This window comes from Mustela lutreola, chromosome 7 (genome assembly GCF_030435805.1).
Source record: "Mustela lutreola isolate mMusLut2 chromosome 7, mMusLut2.pri, whole genome shotgun sequence".
In the NCBI taxonomy this organism is placed as follows: Eukaryota; Metazoa; Chordata; class Mammalia; order Carnivora; family Mustelidae; genus Mustela; species Mustela lutreola.
In genome coordinates this window covers 134,704,691-134,729,902 of record NC_081296.1, presented here as the reverse complement: position 1 = coordinate 134,729,902, position 25,212 = coordinate 134,704,691, and the positions used below count along the sequence as shown (strand labels likewise).

General features: G+C 38.5%; 1 protein-coding gene across 36 annotated transcripts in view; it reads left to right on the top strand.

Annotated features, from left to right (window-relative positions):
* NRXN3 (neurexin 3) overlaps positions 1 to 25,212 on the top strand; it is a 1,566,681-nt gene that overhangs the window by 576,220 nt on the left and 965,249 nt on the right. For all 36 annotated transcript variants that reach the window (XR_009355806.1, XR_009355805.1, XR_009355804.1 and 33 more), the window contains one exon: positions 25,007 to 25,210. Coding sequence is in view for 32 of the 36 variants with exons in the window: in XM_059182678.1 (XP_059038661.1) it covers positions 25,007 to 25,210 (204 nt within the window). In the remaining 4 variants the exon portion in view is untranslated. The remainder of the gene's footprint in view (positions 1 to 25,006; positions 25,211 to 25,212) is intronic.

The following is a 25,212-nucleotide window of genomic DNA, read 5'->3' as shown; positions in this document are numbered from 1 at the left end:
TAAACCATTCATGCTTTCCCCCCTTGTGAACCCATTTTTCTTCAAAACAGAAATGTTTTCTTCATAGCACTCAAGCCTGGCCTTCGACTTAGTAGGTCCTGGTAAATATTTCCTGACTAAATGAGGGAGAGCATAAGTCAGTCAATAAGTCAATTATGAATTTTCAAAAACAAAATTTCATCTTTTCAAGGGATCTTAACTAGAGGAATGTCGGTGAAAAACCAGAGAAGGGAACTAATCCAGGTTATACTTGAAAGTGAAAAAAGAAAAGACCCAGTCTAGGTCGGTGCTTCTCAAACTTTAGTCTGCTCACACATCACGTGGAAAGCTTGTGCAGACGCGAACTGATTCAGCAGGTCTGGGATGGGGCCTGAGATCCCGCATTTCCAGCAGGCTCCCTGGGGATGCAGATGCTGTTGGTCAGTGGGCGTCTGTGGAGCTGTAAAGTGTTAGCTGTTATTAGAAAGGGGGCAAATCAATGTGATCTCCATTGTTTTGTAGCACTCTAACACTTTTGCTCAAAATGCTCTTTTCTTGGGGCCGGGGGGGTTGCAGCGGGAGAGGGAAGGAGAGAATCTGAAGCAGGCCCCGCACCTAGCACGGAGCCTGACGTGGGGCCTCCATCTCACCACCCTGAGGTCGTGACCTGAGCTGAAACTAAATGTTTGATTTGACTCATCCCCCCCAAAATGCTATTTTAAGTAAGAAATTTGAAAAAAAAATCCGATACACATTCAAGAGATTCTTTTCCCTATAAACTTTAGCAGTGTCCTTTAGTTCCACAATCTCCTTTTTTGCTTTCTGTAACTCGTTTTTAGTCATGTTTTCTTCATGTTTCTCATAAATTTAGTGGCCTGACTGGCCCATAATAAACACTGAGCAGAGGAAGCTTGTGAAGCACTGTATAATTGTGAGCTTCCTAAGGTGGGGTTGTTTGCACTTGAGGAGTGAACTTGCCCGAGATCCCACAGTCGGGGGCAAAGCTGATCCAACAAACTTGAGCCCTCTACCTATAAGTGGGTGCTTCTCCCCTCAATATCCATTGCCACCCAATAGCAGAATCTTTCAAACTAAATTATTCCCCCAGCTCCTGGGTCTGTTAGAGGGAGATTCTGTGGGTTACAGGAGTGAGACCCCTGCTCCCTTCCTTTCTTTTTCCTTCCTTCCCAGAAGCATGGGGGAGAAGGCATGGGGTGTCAGCCAGGCACTCCCCTGCTGTAGGGAGCTGCCTATTAGCCAGAACCTGATAATTGCCATTTTACAAAAGTACATTTAGGAGCGCCTGGGTGGCTCAGTGGGTTAAAGCCTCTGCCTTCAGATCAGGTCATGATCTCAGGGTCCTGGGATCAAGCCCCGCATCGGGCTCTCTGCTCAGCGGGGAGCCTGCTTCCTCTTCTCCCTCTGCCTGCCTCTCTGCCTGCTTGTGATCTCTGTCTAATAAATAAACAAAATCTTTAAAAAAAAAAAAAGTACATTTAGGGCATGAGCAATGAAGAACCTGTACAAAATTCAATTCCCTCCCTCTTCTATGGATGCTAAACCTTACTTTGCTTCATTTTATTTTCTTAATTTTTATTTTAGGTGTAGAAGCTTCTGTCGAGAATGACAAATTAAGTTGTGTACTAGATCTTCCAGCTCTTTTCTTGTTGCTAGGCTGTAATTACGGTTAGAAACTCCTCCCCCACATCAACATCTTCGTCAGCCTGCAAAACCAAAAAACACTTACTTGTTTTTGGTTGGTTTTCTTCAATTAATTTTAATAATCCATATACTTTTCTTTCTTAATTTCTTATTTGCATATGCTGCATTGGCTATTACTTAGTTCCTGTGATGGGAACTAGAGATGGGAAAGTAGCTAGCTACGCCAGATGCTGTATTCTGAAGACTCAACCCATCACACAGCATCGCAGTAGTTAAATACCAGGCCTGCAATGTAACTCCTGAGGGTTTAGAGAGACTTTGTGATAAAAAAAAATCAGGACTTGAGGCCCCTTGGAGGAGAGGAGGGAGATCTCTAAATATCTATCATTTGTAAATATATGTATAAATATACATACATATATGTATGTGTTAATATACATGTGTGCATATATATGTGTATATAATTAATAAAATCCGTATGTGCTCATTTTGAAAAAAAAAACCTGGGCAATACTGGAAAAGCAAAAGATAATTACTACTCAAAATATATCAACCAGAAATAACTCTAATGTACGTTTCGGTACAGTGAGCATTTTCTTATATGTAGGAGAGAATGCACTTAATTTTCTTGGTATCTCTGATTTTTAACCTAACATTGTCTTGGAAGCAGTTCCTTATGTTTTTCTAAGTCTTTGGTCTTTTTATTATTTTAAATTACATGTATGATTTTCCTGTATCATCAAATTAATGGATATTTGCTGCAGAAAATTTGGTCTATACTGAAAAATATAAAGAGGAAAAATAAAATCCATGATTCCACTATTCACAGTTAATAGCTATTACCCTTTAGTATTTTTTCTTCATGGATGGATATGCAGATTTTAATGAACTAAATAAAATTTAATAATTTCAAACAAAACCGTTCCATTACAGCACTGTATCTTTTAGAGCACTGTCATCTTTTTCCACTTAAATTTTAGCATGAGCTTTCCCCATGTTAATAAATGTTCTTTAAAATTATTTCGAATGAGTGCATAATATTCCATTGTGTTATTAATAAATCTTATTACTAAGTCATAAAAATGTAGTACTCAGGCTAAATGAGATCAAGCATTCAGCGCCCATCTGTGTCTGAACAAAGGGAATAATTTTATAGTTGGTGAGGTATCATAGTTGCTTATATGTCGTATAGCTCAAATATCAAAATATATTTTAAATAGATCTTATGCTATGAATATCTATTATTGTTATCATTAACATTATTAATAGTGAATACATGTTGATCTCTATTCAGTAAGCTTCATGTATGTTATCTCGTCAACACTTGTAGCTCTTTGAAATGGACATTGTTATTCCCATCTTAGTGTAGTTGAGGAACTTGAGAGAAAATAGAGGCTGAGTAACTCATGGTTAATGAATGGCTTAGCTTGGATTCCACCTATCTAATTCGAGCATCTGTGCTTTTAGCCACTGCACTGTCGCCATTTAATATTATTAATAGATTCATCTGTACCTTTTCCTGAGTGTATTTATTTTCAGCCTATATACCTCCTGGATAACATGATTCATAATCAATATTTTCATTCCACACCTAGCCTGTATAATCTACTATGCTCCGTTCTGTTGAGAAATAGAAGCAAAAGCCTTGGTCCTTGGTCAGGAGCTCCTTACAGTCTCATTAGGGGTGCAAAGCATAAACATGTACAAAGTTTACATTAATTAAAGACTTAAACAACTATACAGGCATGTATCCCATGATAGTACAGAAATAATTTTGAAATTGGTATTACAGTTCAGAGGAATGCCTTGTCCTTGTGGGATAGAATATAACCTAAAATATTCTACTAGGTCCGTAAGTGTCTATAATACAGAGAATAGATAACTGTTGGTTATCGTAAAATACTTTCTTTTTAATTTGAAGACATGCCCCTTCATTTTGGTGTTCCTGAATTTGTTAAAGGAACTCATGTTTGCTTTCTCAATTTTAAAGTGATTTTATTTGGCCAGTTATAAATTGTGTTAACCCTGGGGACTTAACAAGAGTCAATACTGTGTATGATCCCAGAGCCTGTTTCAAATAATCATACCCCCACACCTAACATAGCAGACTTTGGTAAAGTAGTGCCTAAAAATTATTTTATGGAACAAAATCATGTAGCCATTTTTCATGAATGCCTCTTCAAGCACAAAGGAATATAATGCTAGCTCTATTTAGAGTGTATAAGTTATCTATGAGACCCAGCCCACATTTTAATTCTGACTCTTAGACCAGTAGGGAGTTCTAACTGAGTGTTGTGCAACCCCAAAGGGCCTGCCATTTTATCATTCTCTCTTGTCTCTGATTAAATACCTTCTTTGCGTAGATCTTTATAGAACATAGAGATAGATTTAATCCTTCTAATGGCCTCATAATTTTGTATAAACCTAGGCAGATAATCATACAGGGGATATGGGATTTAGGGAAATTCATTCTGTCGATAACTATGAGTGGAAATGTAGAGGTCATTGTGGCATTATACATAATTCCTTTTCATCTTATTATATATTGGCTTAGGACATAAAATGTGTACTAATGTGAGATATGTGCATTAGATAGTTATTTATTTTTCTTTGACTACTTCCTCCATAAAACAAATTGTTGCGGATGAAAATGCTGGATGGTTAGTCTCATTCATGAGGATTTGGGACCTGCATTGCAAAGGACTTGAGTAGAAACATAGAACTTTGGGGCTGAAAGGAATATCTGAGTTCATGAAATCCAGTGGTTCTGAAACTCGCCTGTGCACCAGAGTCCACCTGGAAGGCTCAGTGAAACACAGCTTGCTGGGCCCTCCCCTCCAAGCTTCTGATTCATTAGGTCTGAATTCATTAGACCACACAAGAGGTCACCCATGTACATGTATAAACCAAATCCTGCCCCTTCACTGCTAAGAATGCTTCTGTGGTTTCTTGTCACACTGAGAATAAAATCCCAAATTGTTATTATCCAGAAGACTTTGCATGCCCAGTCCCTGCCCATTTCTCCACACATGATCCCTATAAAGATTTATTTTACTTTATTCTCTTATTCAAGGACCATGTTCTTATTTTGGCATAAAAAGAAACTAATGTGGGCACATGGCATAGAGCACAGAGTAAAGGTTTGACTTTTTTTTAATTTAATTTTTTATTTTTTATTAATATATAATGTATTATTAGCCCCAGGGATACAGGTCTGTGAATTGCCAGGTTTACACACTTCATTCAGCATAGCACATACCTTCCCCAATGTCCATACCCAATCACCCTCTCCCTACCCCACTTCTCCCCGGCAACCCTCAGTTTGTTTTGTGAGATTAGGAGTCTCTTATGGTTCTTCTCCCTCCTAATACTATCTTGTTTCATTTTTTCCTTCCCTACCCCCTCAACCCCCCCACTCTGCCTCTCAAATTCCTCATATCAGTGAGATCATATGATAATTATCTTTCTCTGTTGAAGAGGAGAGGCTAGCCAATAGAATCAGAAAATATTTTTTTTAGAAGAAAAGATGCATAAGGGTTGGAGAGAAAGACTGGAATTTCCTTATTTATAGAAACTTTATGAGGGACTGCTGGTAAACTAAAAGTCATATCAGCAAGTTTTTTTAATAGAAGATAAACATACAAGCTAAATTAGCTTTCTCTATAATTACAGTTACCAGTTAAAATGTAAAACAAAGAATTCTATATATCATAGCAATAAAAATATAAAGTAGCAGTGAATAAAAAGATTCAAGACCTTTCTGAAAAATGATAAAATGTTATTGAAGACTATAAAATAAAGCCTTGAATAAATCATCAATATCTTTCATGTTCATGCATGAGTCATTTTCATAAAGATGCCAGTTCTCCCAAAATTATTTCATAAATCCAGAGAATTCCACTCAAAATTCCAACAGAATTTTTCATCAAACCTGACACAGCTGACCCTGTAAACTCATATGTTAACTTCAAGGTCCAAAATAGCCAAGATAGTTCTCTAGGGAGGAGGAGAGAATAATAGAAAAAAGACTTGCCCTACCAGATATTTTGACATATTTTATACCCATAGTAATTGGGATAATGTGACATAGACTCATGGACCTGTGGGATAGAATAGGGCTCAGGGACTGTCAGACAACATTGAAAGCTGATGCCTTGGCCAGGCTGATGTTACAAATCAGTGGTTAATGAACAGACTAGTCAATAATTGGTGCTGGGATAATTGGTTATCCTTATGGAGAATAAAATTAAACCTCAATTTACATGAAACTTGAAAATAAATTGAGAGTATTTTAAAAAAATTTAACTGTGAAATGTGAAACTTAAAAATTTTAGAAAGAAATAAAAGAGATAAATTGCTCTATGACCTATGGGTAGAGATTTCTTTTAAAAAGTCAGAAAGAAAGCACAGACTGTAAAGAAATACTGATAAATTTGATTACAAGTAAGTTTAAGTTTTGTGTTTAAAGAAAAAGGTGATTAACAATAGACAAGCCGCAGAGTGGGAGAAGCTATTGGCAATGAATGTAATATTTGAGGGCCTGGTATTGTAAGTGGTATAAGGAACTCCTCTAAGTCAACAAAAGAAAGCCCAACAGGAAAATGAACAAGGGTTATGAATAAGCAGATCTCTGATGCCGAAATCAAAATGGATACTAACATGTAAAAGGATTTGCCGCCATGCTAGTAGTCTTGACAATGCAAAAGTGAATGATATTGTGCTATTCCTTCAAATCACCCAATTAACAAAAACTAATAATTCTGATGATATTAAGTGTTGGCAAAGAGGAGGAACAAGGAGAACCCTCATATGCTAAATGGTGAGAGTGTAATTAGGGAAGCCACTTTGGAATGCAGTCTACTCTTGAAGTTGAGCATGACCTTAGGCCTAGCAATTGCATATCTATGTAAATTCTTTAGAGAAACTCTCAAATTCACATTCAGATAATTACTAGAATATACATTGGAACACTGCTTGCAATATAAAAAAAGAAAAAAAAGGAAGAAAAAAAGAATCTAGATCAGCAGAGAATGCATGAATGGATTGTGGTATTTGTGTACAATGGAATCCAGTCCCTAAAGGAGCAGCACGTGTAACAATGTTGGGGAACTTCAAGAAAATAATCTTGAATGAAAACAGCAAATTATGGAATAATGTACAGAATGGTACCATTTATGTCAAGTTTATCATCATGTGAAAAGTGATTGGGTTCAACACATTTTATGTCAAGATCTTCTTTTACTATATAAGGAATATAAAAACTTGGATGGGTGGGGCACCTGGGTGGCTCAGTGGGTTAAGCCTCTGCCTTCGGCTTAGGTCATGATCTCAGGGTCCTGGGATCGAGTCCCACATCGGGCTCTCTGCTTTTCGGGGAGACTGCTTCCTCCTCTCTCTCTGCCTGCCTCTCTGCCTACTTGTGATCTCTATCTGTCAAATAAATAAATACAATCTTAAAAAAAAAAAAAAAAAAAAAACTTGGATGGGCATGATGACTGTCCCTGTAAAAAGTTTAATTCTGGGAAGAGAGGGGAGTGTGGCTGTTGCAACAGGGATTTACGTGTGGCTGTAATACTTTATTTCTTCAAAAAAGAATCTGAAACAAATACATCTGAATGTTAAGAATTTATAAAAGCCAAATTTGGGCACATGGATATTTATTCTTCCCTTATTTCTACTTCTTTGAATGTAGTATTTCAAAATTAAGTAGAGAACTGCCCAGCCTCTCTGAGATGTGGATGCTGAGTGTAAAACCATGTTTATTCCCTATGTTCTTACACGTCTTGCTCTCAGTGGGACTGGTGAAAATTGTACATGACTGCATAGCATAACTAACTATTCAGACTCTCCAGGAAAACATCAAAATTGTAAATATTATATTCTGAAATATCAAGGCTCAACGGTAGACATACAAGACCAACTAAGGACTTAAAGAATAAAAATGAAGACAAAACAAAGCAATTTGATATGGAGATCAGAAGAAGATACAATCTTTTCCTGCCCCTATCCCCCAAAATCAGACCCAAGGCTGACATTAGCCTTTGTGAAGGATTATCTGTCTGTATAAGCAACCACCAGCCTGGAAACCACATGGGGTAACATAAAGCAAAACGAAACAAAACTGTTCATGGGAAGGGAAAATACTTCACAGTATGGCCGCACCTTCCCAAATACAACCTTCAGCTCCCCAAACAGCTTTTCCATCCTTGACCTTCTCATTGGAAACCTCTCCTTAAGCACTTACACACAGCTCTGCAAATGTTAGAGTGACATTTGGACTGGGCTTGCGTGATCAGCTCGCCCGTCGTCTGGGCTCCCCCAGGGGCCTGCTAGGCTACAGCACAGCAGTAAGAGCCTCGCAGGCCTCACCTCCCAGAGCTAGCAATAACATTTACCAGCTACAGTTTTCTCTGTCTTCAAATATTTCTTCTGGCCCACGTGACCGTGATCCCGCTTCTCCATACACTGGGACCTGAAGAGAGTGGTTTAGGAAGAGAAGAGCCCTCCTTTAAGAACTTGTAACATTTACCTTTCATCAGAGATTTTACTTGTGTTTTAATTTGGCTTCCCTCCTAGGATTCTGATATGTTTGGGAAAAATTAATTACTAAAGTTGTACACCTTGTAGAGGGGGGCATGCCTTCGATTATTCTCATGTCAGCAGAAGCTCTGAAAAAAAAAAAAAAATCTCTCCGGTTGGTGAAGAATCAGATCTGAAATCCTTAGGAATCCAGAGTTGACTAGGAAATTGTGCAATTATTAATCACAACCATAGAAGATAGTTTTGGAGCTTTGCTACGCTGAACAGATGCTCAGACCTGGATTACTCGAGACTTAAAGAAGTCAAGATGGCTGTTTTTGGTTGTTGTCTCTCCAGTGCCTGCACGAATGAACCAGTGAATGAATGAATTCATGAGAAATGAATTGAATATCCTCTTAACAACCTAATGAGTCATGTGTTAATATCCTTACTTAACTAATGAGAATGCTGAGGCTCAGAGAGATGAAGTTACTTGTCCATTTACAAAGCCAGCAAGTGTCAGCCTGAGAACTTATATTGCTCTGCTGTAATCTGAGCATAGAGAGGCACATGTAAGTCAGGAATGTGATGATAAACATTGTCAAAGAGAGTCAGAAATGAACCAGAATGCAATAGAATGCCAGTTAATAAATGTAGAAGGAAAGAGGGCAAGAGAGAATCACCACCAGGCAAATGCTACTACTAAGTGTTGCCGATAAAGTTCGCTGATGGATACTAAAATTAGTGGTTAAAAAGTTTGGGATAAACCTTTTTTTTTTTTGCATAGACTCAAAGTATGTTTCCCAAGACACTCATCAAGTACGAAGGAAAAGGCAGTTATTTAATAGTGAAAAGACCTGGGAGATGCCAAATTAACCAAGTAATCGAGAAAACATCACCAGTAACAAGACATGTCAATATTATGAACCCGTTGAAACAAGGCACGGAGACAGACACGGGATTCTCAGAGGAATCCTTCTTGCCCAAAATGCGTAACCATGAGAAAATATTGGACAAAACCAGATTAGGGTTGTTTGATAAAATGTCTGACCAGTATTCTCTAAAAGGACCTGAAGGACAAGGAAGGATTGAGAAACTATTACAGAGTGGAAAAAACTAAGGAAAAATAAAACCTAATTCAGTGTGGATCCTGGAACAGAAAAAAAGAGCATTAATGAAAAAAGTCATTAACAAGTCCTAAAGTAAAAAGTCATAAAATTGGACTAATATCTAAAGTTTCTTCTTTTTTTTTTTTTTTAAAGATTTTATTTATTTATTTGACAGACAGAGAGATTACAAGTAGGCACAGAGGCAGGCAGAGAAAGAGGGGTAAGCAGAGAGCCCGATGCGGGGCTTGATCCCAGGACCCTGAGATCATGACCTGAGCTGAAGGCAGAGGCTTTAACCAACTGAGCCACCCAGGTGCCCCATACCTAAAGTTTCTTAAAAATGTTACACCAGGGTGCCTGGGTGGCTCAGTGGGTTAAGCTGCTCGGCAGGGAGCCTGCTTCCCTCTCTCTCTTTCTCTCTCTGCCTGCCTCTTTGCCTACTTGTGATCTCTCTCAAATAAATAAATAAAATCTTTAAAAAAAAGTTACACCAATGTGAATTTCTGTTATTCACAATGATATTGTGGCTATGTAACATGTTAGCATTAGGGGAGGTAGGGCAAGAAGTATTAAGGGAATGCTTGGTACAATTTTTGCAAGTGCTAAGTAGAGAAATTTGGAAAAGTAGGTAAGTTTGAAATAAAATGTTTCAAACAACAACCCAAACAAAATGACACAAAAAATGAATAGGAGATAGATTCGCCATCAGATTTGCTTGCAGTGTTCAGAGAGAACCAAAGCTGTCAACTGAAACAGAATGCACACAAAAACTGTCTTGTAGACACTGTGTGTGATGGGTGTACACAGCAGATAGAATGGGGCTGCAGAGAAGGAGTGGTCCGTTTTTCTGGGAAGGGGAGTACCGGTAGCTGGGATAGGTTTCATAGAGAAGCTGGTGCTCGAGGTGTCTTGTTCACCCACCATCTTTTTTACTGAGCCAGGCACTCCGCTGGGAAAGAGCTCCATAGTAGTAAACAAAAGGGAAAAGGTACCTGCTTTCATGGATTTAAATTCGAGGAGTAAGGCTAAGATGATCACATGAACAAAAGAAAATCAGATATTCTAAGTGCTGTGATGAAAAATAAATGAGCTAATGTGATAAAATAGCCTGGGGAGAAGGGCAGTGAGAGAAGGTGATTGGGGAATACCTTTCTGAGAATATTGTGGTTAAGCTATGTGGGCCAGGGCCTGCATGAGATGAAGCCAGCCATGCAGAAGAGATGGAGGAACAACAGGTAGCTCCACGCTGTAGGACCAGTTGGCTGAGTCCTCCAATGTGAGAACAAACCTGTATGTTTGTATTGAAAGGGAGGCCAGTATTCTGGACTATGAAGGACAAGGGGACAAGGGGAGAAAAGTAGATGAGCTATAGAAGCAGGGTGACCCGGTGGTTTGAAGTCAAAATTGGCACACTCTTGAGTCAAAGGTGGTACAATTAATAATTCCATCAGGACAACAGAAGTGAAATGGAACTCTCTCGGCCAAACCTGGACATATGGTCACCCTACAGAGAAGAAACAAATCATGTAGGACTTTCAGTCATGCAAGGAGTATAACTGTATTCTAAATGCACTAAGGAGGCATGAGAGCATACAGCTGGGGAAGGAGGGATCGCTCTGCCTGTTGTAGGGAGGGTTGACTAGGGAGAGCAGCAAATGAAAGAAGGAATCATTAGAGATCTAGCTAGAACACAGAGGTTTTGGGGTCTTGAGCTCAGGGAGTCGACATGGAAAAGAAGAACACTACCACATTCATACAGTTTTGAAGGCAGAGTCAATGAGCCTTGCTTACTGTTAGTAGACAGGCCAGAATTTGCCAGGTGGATAAGGAGTCTAGAAGGTTCCATGCAAAGGTAGCAGTGAGAACAAAGCCATAGGGACAGGGTATATTCTAAGAGCCAATAATGAAGGGCAAAAGTGAAGGGGCACAGTGGGGTGAGGTAAGTAGGCTGGAGAGGTGACCAGGGGCCAGATCATTGAAGATTCAGAATTCAGTGCTGAATCAGTGCTAGCATGTACTCTGGTGCCATTGAAAGCACTTGCCTTGAAGGCGACATGATTTGATTTGTGTTTTGAAAGTGTCACTAGCTAAACTATAACAGAAAATAAAAGGATAAAATTTAAAGGAAAAGAAAACTCCTGAAAACAGATGTAACTTTCACCTAGTTAGAGAAATAAACAAGGAACCAGAAACATTTTGAGGGAGGTACAATAAAAGGAGGGAACTTGAAGTTTTTAGAAAATGTCCACCCATTCATCAGACAAACCCTTGATTGTCTAGTGGTTTGCAATATAATTAAGTGTTGACTCAGGGATGACTGAACAGTGTCTTTGAGTCAGGAAGAAGCTCCAAGAGGAAAACTTTAGGGACAAATTAATGTCATGTACCATGTCCCTTCCTTCTTCTGCTTCAGTGCTATTCTTGGCCCACTTATTTCTAAGTTTTAGCAATATCTCTCAGACTGGTGTGCTTCACAAGCAGTTTTGGCAAGCTGAGCATGGTGACAGAGCCAGATAACTTGTTCCCTGTAGACTTAAAAACTCATCAGCTGTGGGCTGGTAATATAATTTACAGTATACTTTGCCAGCCCTATAAAACAACTTCTGTTTGCAAGGGAATGGGGCCCTGACAAGAAGTGTTTATAGCTTAATCTGAGCTGTGTTTTCTATTGTTGCTGTAGTAGTGGCCTGTGTATGTGTTCTAGTCTTCTGCTGGGCAGCTACAACTTTGCTTCTTCTTGGCAAGCTGAGTACAACATTAGGCTTTGCTTTATATCTATCCCTGTAGTCTTTGACCTTAGGTGATGGCAGCCCTAGTACACACCTCCATCTTTTGGGACGAAGGAATTGAGACATTTCTTCCGTTGGATACTCCACAACCATGGTTTACACCTTGATGAAATTATCTGATGTCTTACTCTTCTACATAAAGTTCATATCAAATGATATTGCTAGAAGGCTTGAGAATGGGAAAATCTGAGATACGTCACCCCTGTATATGCAGCCAAATGGTGATTATCTTCCTGCTATTTATTTTTCTCCTAAGTGTACTTGCCATTATATCATCATAGGCTAACAAGGTTACTTGTATTCAGTCATTACCCCAGGTGACTGTCGGTAAAATTAAAGGTCCACAAAGTAGGAACTTCTGTATTGTCCATCTCTAGATCTCCTGTCTAGAAGAGTACATGGGAACATAATAGATACTCAGAAACAATGTGTTGAATAAATAACGCCCAAGTATTAACAAATATTGGCATAGCAAGTCTGCTGTAATGATTTGGAAATGAATACTACAGATGATGTAGTCTCCCAGGAAGACCATGTTCTCCCATGAGTTAGCCAACGGGTTAATGAACTGATGTGTCAGCCTGAGGCATTACATAGGATCTAACATTCATTTTAATAATATCCTAAGAGTTGCAAAATTATACGGAATTCAGTTCCAGGGACAGTATATTAAGATGGTCAACTCTAGATTCTACTGTGAAAAATGGAGAGTTGTGTGATTTTCTACTGTTAATTCTCTTTTTGCTCCTAGTCACATCTACTAGAAGAGAGATCCTTTATTTATTTATTTATTTATTTATTTATTTTTAAGATTTTATTTATTTATCTGACAGAGAGAGAGAGGAAACACAATCAGGAGGAGTGGGAGAGGGAAAAGCAGGTGCCCTGCTGAGCAGTCAGCCTGATGTATGGGTCAATCCCAGGACCCTGGGATCATGGGTGATCATGACCTGAGCTGAAGGCAGACACCTAATGACTGAGCCACCCAGAGCCCCAAGAGAGATCTTTTAATTCATGTCTTGTGGGCATTGAATTCAATATCTGGCACCGTCACAATTATTTTTGTACTCCCATTCTATAGCTGACTCTGCTTAAGTGATGTTGGAAATAGCTTATCTTTCTTTTTCTCTCTCTCACACACACGGTATGTATATATACATATATATATATTATATATATATATATAGTGTACGTGTGGGTATACACACATATATGCATGTTGTGCATGTATGAAACATGTATGTCTATCAACAATGTTCTGAAACAGATATCTCAATAGGCCTATATGGTTATTTTTATACAACTTGATAGATTTTGGAAGCAGGATCCCAAGTAGAAAAAAAAGGGGGGTCTTTAATATCTCTTAAGGAAAAAAAAAGGTTTTTATATATTACTTCCATTTCCTTAGTTATGAAATAAAATGTTTTGAATGTAGGTAAATTTTATGTTTTTAACTGTAAAGTTTTGTTCAATTCAGAGAAAATAATCTGACAACTTCTATGCTTTTTTTTTTTCTGTTAAGGTGAGAGAATAATACTCCTTTAGTCAGTTGGACTTTTGGAAATTTCTTGATTGGTTTGACTTCCCTAGAAAATTTAATTTATATTTCCAGACAATTTGATTTTGATTCATATTAAAATAATGGCTCAGTCTCTTTTTGGAAAAAATACTTATAAAACTGAGTCTGTTGAGTTGGTGCATTGTGGAACAGTTAACCAGTAGAAAGTGTATTTTCTTTTGCCACCTTGGAGAACTTGTTTCTCTGGTCTTGCTTTGGATAGTACTAAAGCAATCACATTCCAGTGAGCACAGCTGTGTGTAGAATAGTTCTCTGAACTTCAGCCAAGCCATTTCAGAATCAGAACACCAATAACTAGCATGGAAAACACAGGACAGGCAAGTAGGCAGTCATTAATCACTTCATTATATCAGTTCAGTGCTGCTGTGTAACAATATTCTAGAACAAAGTAAAGATGATGACCATACAAATCCATTCATTCCAGATCCGTACCTGCAGTCGGTCATCCTTGTTGATGGTTCAGAGATATAACTTTATTTAAATTTTAGTAACCAGGTATCAATAATAATGAGGGAAAATGTATTCTTTGGGATCATGGCAAGAATATATGACAGAGAGGGGCAGCAAGCTTTGGGCAAAAATGACATTCTACAGAATAGTGTTGTCTGTCTTTCAGAACGAGTAGCATAGCTAGATCAGAATACCATCAGGGTCCATCACTGAACTGTGAGCCATGCTTACCACCGAAAGTATTAACAGAATCTCTTACTCTGGGGTTCTAGAGTGTTATCTTTACCATGATTATAAAAGGGGGCTCACTGGGTAGGAAATTTGAGAACAGAATAAAGCAGAATAGCTGCTTTATTTCTCTATTTAATCAAAGTAGACTTTGTAATGAAGATGGATACAAAGTGCTGTAATTATCACTTTATAATTACATTCCACTTTAAAGTTTGCAGTGCTCTCTCAAACAAATTTTCTTATATGATTTTTAAAATATTATTCAAGATTTACACAAGGGAAAGGGGAGGACAGAAAATGTGTAGCTTTCCCAAGATTGCATGCCCGGAAGAAATGGAACTGGGAGTAGAATATGGATCTCCTGACATCTAGGCTTTTTCTAATGACCAGTGCTACCTCTGATATGACAGTATTCTCACATGAAAGCAATGGGCCATCTCTAGACATCAGGGAGATTAAAACACACATGTTCACATACGCATACAACATTCAGTAAGCACCCTTTAATATATTTGGATATTTTCACATTCATGCTTCAGGCTTCACCTTTGGGATGGATTCCTTTGTGCAACTCATTCTCCGCCCTTCTCCATTGAGCTTTGAACCACGAAAGGTTATCCTATATGGATTGCATTAACAGGCTCCTTTGACTTCTGTATTCCAGTTGAGTTTGCCCAAAGGGAAGCATACAAAGAAGGTGAGAAGGAACAATGACAGTGAAGTCTGAATTTTTAATTTTCTATCTCTTTCTCTGTAAAAATGACTACCAACTGGCTGTTTGTAATAAGGTTACAGCTCTTGTGAGGCATTTATCACTCTCTCTCTCTTCCTCAGAGTTCTGGCAATTGACTTGTTCCTTGTTTCATGAGGCCAGGGGTAGTAAGGGAAGTTGCTTTTAATAGCCTTGAATCCTGCAATACCCCTTGGAAGTTTCACTGTGCCTTCCCTATACTTCTGTAAATATTTGCCTTCGTTAAATTTTCATAATATGGCCCAATTTGAGTGGACTAACTCTTTGCTATTAGCATCCTGACTGATTCAGTTTTATTATTACATGTTATAAGTGGGGAAATGGAGGCCCCCAAATGTTTCACGGTTAGATAACATGAAGATCTAGGATTTTACCCCAGTGTTCTAACTCCAAGCTTTCACACTCACAGTGACAGCACACTGAACAATGATTCTGAATAGAGACGCTAGCCTATATTGTAATTAGAGCTCACACAACAGAGGTTTCTTTCTTTCTTTCTTTTATTAACACATAATGTGTTATTTACTTCAGGGGTACAGGTCTGTGAATCATCAGGCTTACACAATTCACAGCACTCACCATAGCACAAACCCTCCCCCATGTCCATCACTCAGCCACCCTATCCTTCCCAGCCCACCCCCAAGCAACCCTCAGTTTGTTTCCTGAGATTAAGAGTCTCTTGTGGTTTGTTTCCCTCCCTGGCCCCATCTTGTTTTATTTTGTCCTCCCTATTCCCCATGACCCCCACCCTGCCTCTCAAATTCTTCATATCAGAGAGATCATTTGAAACTGTCTTTCTCTGATTGACTTATTTCACTTAGCAAAATACCCTCTAGTTCCATCCACATTGTTGCAAATGGCAGGATCTTGTGGGTTTTTTGATGGCTGTGTAGTATTTCTTTGTGTGTGTGTGTGTGTGTGTGTGTGTGTGTGTGTGTGTAACATTTTCTTTATCCATTCATCTGTTGATGGACATGTAGGCTCTTTCCATAGTTTGGCTACTATGAACATTGCTGCTATAAATATTCAGGTGCATGTGCCCCTTCGGATCACTACAGTTGTCTCTTTGGGGTAAATACCCAGTAGTGCGATTGCTGGGTCATAGAGTTATTCTCTTTTCAACTATTTGAGGAACCTCCATACTGTTTTCCAGATTGACTGCACCAGCTTGCAATCCCACCAAAAGTGTATGAGGGTACAATAGAGCTTTCTTGAATGGACTCAGAGTATAATTCTCAGAAACATACCACTGCCCTTTACTAATATTATGTTATGATAACATGTTGAAAAGATAGAGCCATATGGAAGAAAATTGGGTAAGATTGCATTTCGTCTCTCACCACACTATTCTGTCTTTCTTCTACCATCAGAGTTAGCCTGACAAGTAAGTTATCATGTTTCTTCCTGCCTAAAACCCTTCTATGTTGACTAATATCAAAACTTCTTAATTGTGATATCTCCCAAGAGGCAGTTGCCAATGTCTGGAGACATTTTTGGTTGTCATGACTGGAGGGAATGCTAATGGCATCTTCACTTGGTGGCCATCAAGGCTACTTCTGAACATCTTACAGTGCACGAGACCCCTCCCACAACCTGCTGTTATCTGGTTCAAAGTGCCAGTATTGTCCCAGTTGAGAAATCTTGTTCTACATTAGGCACGTTGAACTCCCCATAAACATTTATCAGATGTTGTAATTTATAATTTTATTCTATGCCCTTGTCAACTTTGCCCCTGTACATATGCTGTTCTCTCAGCTGGAAGGCCTTCCCATCCCCCACGTTGTTGTTCATTCTGTCTCATTCTTGAAACAAGTTATACCCCACCTCCCTAAAAACTCTAGGCAAACACATAGACACCTAAGTTGAGTTCCCACAGCACTTTGTTCATTCTTTAGTATAATAATTTACGTGTTTGTGTTGATAATCCCAACTTATCATAAGCTCATTAAAGACAGGTGCCGTATTACACCCACCCCCATTTCAGCACAGTATTTGGCACATATTAAATATTAATCATTTAATGAATGAGAAAATATTTTTGCAAGCAGTGACTAGATCTATCCTGATGAATTGTGTTATGTTTAATTTTTATAAATTAAGTTACATTAGGAATTCAGTAGAAAACTTTGCTATTTAAGAAAAGCTGAATGAATTCTTTGGTTAAATAAACATTGTTTTCTTTTTTTTTTAAGATTTTACTTATTTATTTGACAGACAGAGATCCCAAGTAGACAGAGAAGCAGGCAGAGAGAGAGGAGGAAGCAGGCTCCCTGCTGAGCAGAGAGCACAATGTGGGGCTCGATCCCAGGACCCTGGGATCATGACCTGAGCCGAAGGCAGAGGCTTTAACCCACTGAGCCACCCAGGCACCCCTAAGTAAACATTTTCTTTAAAAAATTATACATCTTTTAACAAACCAGAGTTTTTGTATCCACTGTTACCCTTCCTTCCTCCCTCTTTCCCTAATACTAAAAAATATGCACATGTACATACCTGCATTTCTTAAAGTGAAAAATGTGTATGAAAATTTTTGTCATAGCTTTATAGTGCTCTACTTGTTTGGGGTAAGAGAAGCCCATATGCCTTATGTATTGGCAGCATTTTGAGAATGTGAAAGACTAGTTCTTTTCAGCCTTGTCCGCAAGAGGGAGGATTTTGCCCTACATTAATTTTGTTGATTCCCCAGAACTGTTGGCTACTGTTGGGTCTGCTTGAAGCTAGTGATTTATGTTGTTCCTGCTGCTGCAAAATACAAAATTAGAACCTGGCAGGCATTCCTGTATAAATTTGCACACTGTTTAAGATCAACCCAGTTTGGGTGCAGAGGAAGCAATCTGTGTATTTGGGAGGTTTTGTCAGAATAAAACACACTTAAGGAGTGTATAAGGTCAATAGATGGATGAATGAGCAAGAGGATGTCTTGAAGGTAAAAAAAAAGAGAAGAGTATGAGGGGAGTGATCATTTAATGGTACTTTTTGTACAAGGTTGGCCATGAAAATATCGGTAGGAAGATGGTAAGGAAAAGTTGCCTGCCAGAAATACCCTCTTTCAAATTAAACAAAAAAGAATATGCCAGTTAAATAATCATTAGCCTCAAGTAAGGAAAGAAGTAGAACTCAGTGTCCTAGATCTCAAAAAGTAGGAGAAAGAAATAATCTGAAAGCAAAGGCAAGAGGAATGGTCAAGCAGGATGAGGCTGCCAACTCTGCTTCTGTTCCTTAGGTATGGTACTGTCTAGTTGATAAAAGTACTGAAAATTTCTCCTAATACCTTTATAGAGAGAAAAGAAATAGATTGAGTAGATGTTCTTATCTCATCCTACTTTTGAGTGAAGAGTAGTGGAAATGGCAGTGGTGGTGGTGGGGCACATGTAACAGAAACAGACAGTGGGCCTGAGAATAAAAAGCTAAGTCACAAGGGCTAAATGGATCAGTAGTCCTAATGCATTCCTCTCCATTGCCTTGGGACACACTCTGTAACCAGGTGGGGTCACTTCTGCTCCAGGCACTTAACAAAGCTTCAGAAATGAGAAACATAGCCTTGGCAGCTAAAAGAAGGTTACACACAATCTTGCCTGAGTTCATTCCACCCCCCATTTCGTTCCCATATTTTACCATCTCTGAAGCTACAAAAAAATAAGTGTGTAGAGCTAACAATATGAAACCTTTCAAATGTAGATGGATCTGGAAGTCAAGTCCCTGAACCTTTGTCTGAACAGTTAGAAACTCTGAACAGAATCACCTGAGTATAAGCAGGAAAGTCAGTGACATGACAATGCAAATACAAAACAGCAGAAGAAATAAAATAAAATAAAAATAAAGGACGTGATGTAGCTTAGAAAATTCTAAGAATTTGATCTAGGCAAATAAAGGACAGAAGAATTTCCCATGAGCTATATTCTGTAGCTCATTTGCAGTATAGAGTAACTTAAGAAATCTTAGTGCTACAAGAATTCAAAGGAAAAATTTAAAACAAATTAACTGAGTGAAAGGAAAAGGGAGATTATAGATGGAAAGGAGAAAAATGTGAGAGCCATAACAGTGCAGTCACATAACTAATTTGGCAGAAGGGGCAATTTCTAAGTACTAGTCTCTATTTGAACATGAGGCAAAATCTTACACTCTCTGAACTGCAAAAGAAGTCTCCAATTCACACACATCTAACAGAGAAAGGATAAAAATTGACTATAGGGACTTAAGGATAGTGTTTAACAAATAACTGACTTATATTGACCTAGGGACAACACATAGGAAGGCAGACTAAAAGATAAAAACGAGGAAATACCTGAGCAGGGAATTAGAGCTGTCACACTGCCTGGAAAGTGTGAATCATGAAATTCATTCAGCCAAAGCATTAAACAAATAAACAAATGAACAGACAACAAGAACTAGTTCTGGTGGTGGTAGGTGGAGGAGTGAGGAGCAGTACCCAGACTTGCTACAATCTATTACCAAAAGTGTCCAGTTTTCAACAAAAGATTGTGAAACATGCATAGAAATGGGAATGTGTGATCCCCATGCAGGAATATGTGCTGGGAATGGAAATTGCCTTTGAGGGGTTCCAGATGTTGGACTTAGCAGACAGACTCCATGGAAACTATTATGTTAAATATATTAAAAGGATTAAGAAAACTACACTTAAAGAAAAGGAAAGTAAGATAGTCATTAAAGAGTGAGTATTAATAAAGAGATACAAAGTATATATATTATGTTATTTTCAACTTCAAAATTTCCATTTGGAGATATTATATACATAATACATAAATTGAGAGTTCAGAAGGGCAGGAATACAAACAAAAAAATTCACTAGAGCGACTCAAGAATAGATTTGAGTCAACGGAATAATTGGCAAACTGGAAGATAGGTCAAAAGAGATTATTTATAGTCTGAATAGAAGAAAGAAAATGAATAAAGGTAAATAAACAGAGTGCCAGAGAAATGTGGGGCACTGTTGAGTGTCTAACATAGGTAAGATAGGAGTACTGGGAAGAAAGGAGACAGAAGGGGGCAGAAAAAATATTCAAAGAATTAATGACTGAAATTCCCCCCAATTTAATGAAAAACGTGAATCTACACAGCAAAGAAGCTGAATGAACTCTAAAGTAGGATAAATTCAAATAGATACACATCCAGACCCATTTAAATAAAACTGTTGGAAGCCAAAGATAAAGAAGAAATCTTGAAAGCAGCAAGAGGAAAATGACTTGTCACATACTGCGGTGCTGCTGTGAGATTAACAGTTGATGTTTCGTCAGAACAGTGGAGGCCAGGGGCAGCAAGACAACATTCGATGTGCTGGAACACAAGGAGTGTCAGCCATGATCCCTCTATCTGACAGTGCTGTCTTTTAAAAGTCAGGGTCAAATAAAGACATTCCCAGGTAAACTCAAACAGAGTTCACGGCTAGGATACTTGCCTAGTAGTTGTAAGAACTACTCACTGCTTTTATCCTTCATGCTGAAAGGAAGTGACAGCAGACAGTAATTTGAATCTATGTGAAAAAACAAAGAGCTCCAGTAAAGGTAATTATGTAGGTAATGATAACAGACAACATAATTACCCATTTCTTTTTCTTTTTTTCTTAGCTGATTTAAAACACAATTACATAAAACAATATCTATAAAATTGTATTGTTGGGCCTATAATGTATAGAATTGTGATATATTTGACAATAAACCACAAATGAATGAAGCTATATTGGAGAAAGGAAATGACACCAGATGGTAACTTGAATCTGCAAGAAGAAATGAAGAGAGACAGAAATGGTAAATAATAAGCTTAATTTAAAAAAAAAACAACTCCATAAATATATTTGAGCTCTCCTTCTCTTTTCTTCTTAACAAGACATGTTTTTTAAATTTTTTTCTTTGAAGATTTAATTAATTCATTTATTTTTGAGAGAGAGAGAGAGTAGGAGGAGAAGAGGGAGAAAGAGAATCTTAAGCAAACTGGACTGGACTTCACGATCCTGAGATCATGACCTGAGCTGAAATCAGGAGTGGGATGCTTAAACCAACTGGGTTACCCAGGTGCCCCCAGTAGACATATGTTTTCAAAAAGCAATCATTAGGAGAAGGGGGGTGGGGTTATGGACATTAGGGAGGGTATTTGCTATGGTGAGTGCTGTGAAGTATGTAAACCTGGCGATTCACAGACCTGTACCCCTGGGGAAAAAATATATTGTATGTTTATTAAAAATTAAAATTAAATTTAAAAAAAATCACACAAAAAAGCAATCCTTATAACACAGTATTGTTGAGTTTGTAACATTTACAGACATAATGTGGATAAGAATAACAAAATAAGGAGGAAGGGGTGAGAGCTATGTAAGTAAAGTTTCTGTATCTTACAGGAATTGAGTGAGTATAAATATGAAGTATATTTTGATAAGATGTATCTTGTAAGACCTAGAGCAACCACTAAGAAAGTAGCTCAAAAATATAGTAAAGAATCATTAAAGGAATGGAATTAGTATGCTAGGAAATATTCATTTAAGATGAAAGGAGATATTAAATAAGGAAAGAGGAACAAAATAGGCGAACTGTGTGAGTACCATTATGTGGGCATCCTGTGATACGATCTTTCAAGACTCAGTAGTCCAACAGGTTTCAGATTCTATAACTTTCCTTATTCAGACTCATTTTCTCCCTCAAAGTATTACTCTATTCATGGTGCTCCTTATGTTTGAAATTTTTTAAGCAAATTAATAAGAATCCTGGAATGATGTAATGAATTTTTTTTCAGCTGATTCTTATATTAAATTTTCTGCTTCATCACACTCCCCTTAAAAAATACTAGGCTGATCATAGAACATATTCATGGAAATGCTCGCAAAGGTACGCATCGAGATGCACACTTTTTTGCACCACTAGCTGTTTAACTACATACTCATATGAAACTTATTCTCTGATACTACCAATATTGACCTAAAGATGCATTTATTTATACATGTGCTCTGGCACTAGACATATCCGAAGGGATAAAAGTGACCATTACTTTTGGATTGTATTTAAGTTGAATACATCCTAACAACCATTTCATGACTCGCTGAACAATCTCTTTTAAAAAGGAGTGTGCAGGGGCACCTGGGTGGCTCAGTGGATTACAGCCTCTGCCTTCGGCTCAGGTCATGATCTCAGGGTCTTGGGATTGAGCCCCGCATCAGGCTCTCTGCTCAGCAGGGAGCCTGCTTCCCCCCTCTCTCTGCCTGCTTCTCTGCCTACTTGTGATCTCTGTCTGTCAAATAAATAAATAAAAATCTTAAAAAAAGGAGTGTGCATATGTGTGGGTGTGTATAGTAGAAGGTACATAGTAATAATGATAGTGTTCATAATTATGCCAACATAAAGCATTATGCATATTTATATAACATATAAATATAACATATTTAGAAATGTATTATCTATATTCATATAATTTTCTATGTTCGTAAATAATGTATCATTTTAAATAATAACATGTATGTGTCACACACACACCCACACACACGCGAACACCACACTCTACCATGAGTCACTATGGCTATTCTTTCAGCACTTAGAAACATGGGTTTGCTCCTGGCATAGCCCTCTGACAATTTGGCAGAATAGTTAAGGATATAGCCACAAGAATCAGCCTGTCAGTGTCCAACTCCCAACTCTACCACTTGTTAGCGTGTGACCTGGTGTCCTACAAAATCTAATACTGATACATCTTCTTTGTGGTGTTCTTGTAAGCATCCAATGTCTTAATGCATGTAAAGTTCTAGAAAGCACCAGGCAAACAGGAAGTACTCAATAAATTTTAGCTCTCATTTTTAATCTTCTTTGACTCTAGTCTTCCAGGAGATAGTTTCTTTCACATCTGGAGCATGTGTTAAATTGAGATTATGTTTCCCATCTAAGAATACATTTTCATAATATGTCTTTTATTGTGTTAGTGTCTGCAACTGTTACACCTTTATTTGTGATCTTTATAGAGTTTGCAGATGGTAATGTACGGCAATGATCATGTCTTGGGTATTACTCAGGTGATGGTTGCTTCTCAGGAATGAGCAGGTGTATTTATATTGGCTTTTCATGACCTTTTGTGTGTTAATAGGACAGTGATATGATGATGACATAGACTATCTTGAATACCTTCCATGTGGTTGGCCTGGTCTCTTCCCCTTCTGATTTCTTTCATACAAGAGGGCAGAAAATGTTTGTCTCTTTTGTGCTCTGTTATAGGCACAACACCAAAAAGAATGCCTGGTGCACAATATCAGAAATGAATCCTTCATGGTATTGCTCGATCTAAAACCATTCACTTACGTCCCAGTATCTACCCAAGTCCATTGATTTTATTGTAATCTCAAAAACTGTTGTATAAGTACTCATCAAAATATGCTTAGTGCTTCTGTTAAACTGAATAGCTTGTTTTTGTTTGAATATTCCCTTTCTTGACGAATCTGATACCATCACCTCTTTCATTACAAACTAAGAGCATCTCGAACTCTACCCCCACTTCTCTATTCACTTGCCGCAGTCTCTCTCCTCTGAGTGCCCCTGGCTTTACTGATGTATATATTTCCTGGGTCATTTAACCATTTTCTTTTAAATTTTTTAATTTTTTTATAAACATATAATGTATTATTAGCCCCACGGGTACAGGTCTGTGAATCCCCAGGTGTACACACTTCACAGCACTCACCATAGCACATACCCCCCGCCCCCTGGCAACCCTCAATTTGTTTTGTGAGATTAAGAGTCTCTTATGATTTGTCTCCCTCCCAATCCCATCTTGTTTCATTTATTCTTTTCCTACCCCCTCATTTAACCATTTTTATATTCTAGTACGGTTACTTGCACATGCCATATCCCCCTTCCCAGCAAGGACCTTTTCTGTTTCACTTTTAAACCCTCCATAGTACGTGTAGGTAGGTAGTAACTATTTGGCAACAGCAAATATTTAATGAGGGCCTACTCAGAGCCAGATACTGAGCCCAGTGGCAGGTTGGTGTCATAGGCATTTAAGTGATTTTCTCTTCCTGTGTTCTCTAAAAATATTTGCTAAATGAACAATTGAACATATTCACATTTTGAGCAGCATGGTGGTATAAACAGACCTTGGCTTTGTACTGGACATACTGGCTTAAAATCCAGGATGTCTGACTTCGAGATGTTAACATCTGCCTCCGGGAGCCTTGGTTTTCTGTTTGAAGTAGAATAGTAGATCCACACTGTAACACAAAGTAAGTTAACACAATGGGGTAGAGTGGGGGCGCTCCTGGCCAAAGTGATTGGGCTAGAGAAGGCATCAAACAAAAGCAAGTTTCTTCCTTCCTCAGACAAGCACTATTTGAATAAAAGCAGAATTACTGGGGTATCATCTTTTTGTGTTGGTGGTTCTAGCTCTGTTTCTGTAGATCCTCTTTGAATGACTCAAACAAACTCATACAGTGCCTGGCCACTTAGGGCTGTATGGGGAGCAGGCCAGGCTGCCGCTCTTTCCATCTTCTAGAAGTTCTGACAGTTTGTTGTGGTGGTTCTAGATTGCTGCTTTCCTCCTGTTCTTTATGAAATACTTTCAGGAAGCTAAGTTTTGTTTCATGCATTTTTTGTTTTGTCTATGGCACATGGAATGAAATCACTACTATTTGTGGGGAGCACTTTCACGTTTACAAAACATCTTCACATCCATTATTTCATTTGGCACACTTGATAAGTCTATGAGGATGGTGGGTCAGGGAACTGTGCCATTGTATGCCTTGTAACGGCAAACAAGGAAATAGGCCCTCAAAATTTCAGTGGTCTTCCCAAGGTCCCATAGCTTGAAAGTGGTGGCACTGGAGGTCTATCCAACATGAATCACCTGGGTACAAGTTCCGTGCCCTCTCTACCCTACCATCCTCACCCTGGAAGTCAAGGGAACCTTTGGTATCCTTCATCCTGACAATCTCCTCCATTCTTCTTTGCAGAGGCGTCTATCTTGAGCTACGATGGCAGCATGTACATGAAGATCATCATGCCCATGGTCATGCACACCGAGGCAGAGGATGTCTCCTTCCGCTTCATGTCCCAGCGAGCTTATGGGCTGCTGGTGGCTACTACCTCCAGGGACTCTGCGGACACCCTGCGTTTGGAGCTGGATGGGGGGCGTGTCAAGCTCATGGTTAACTTAGGT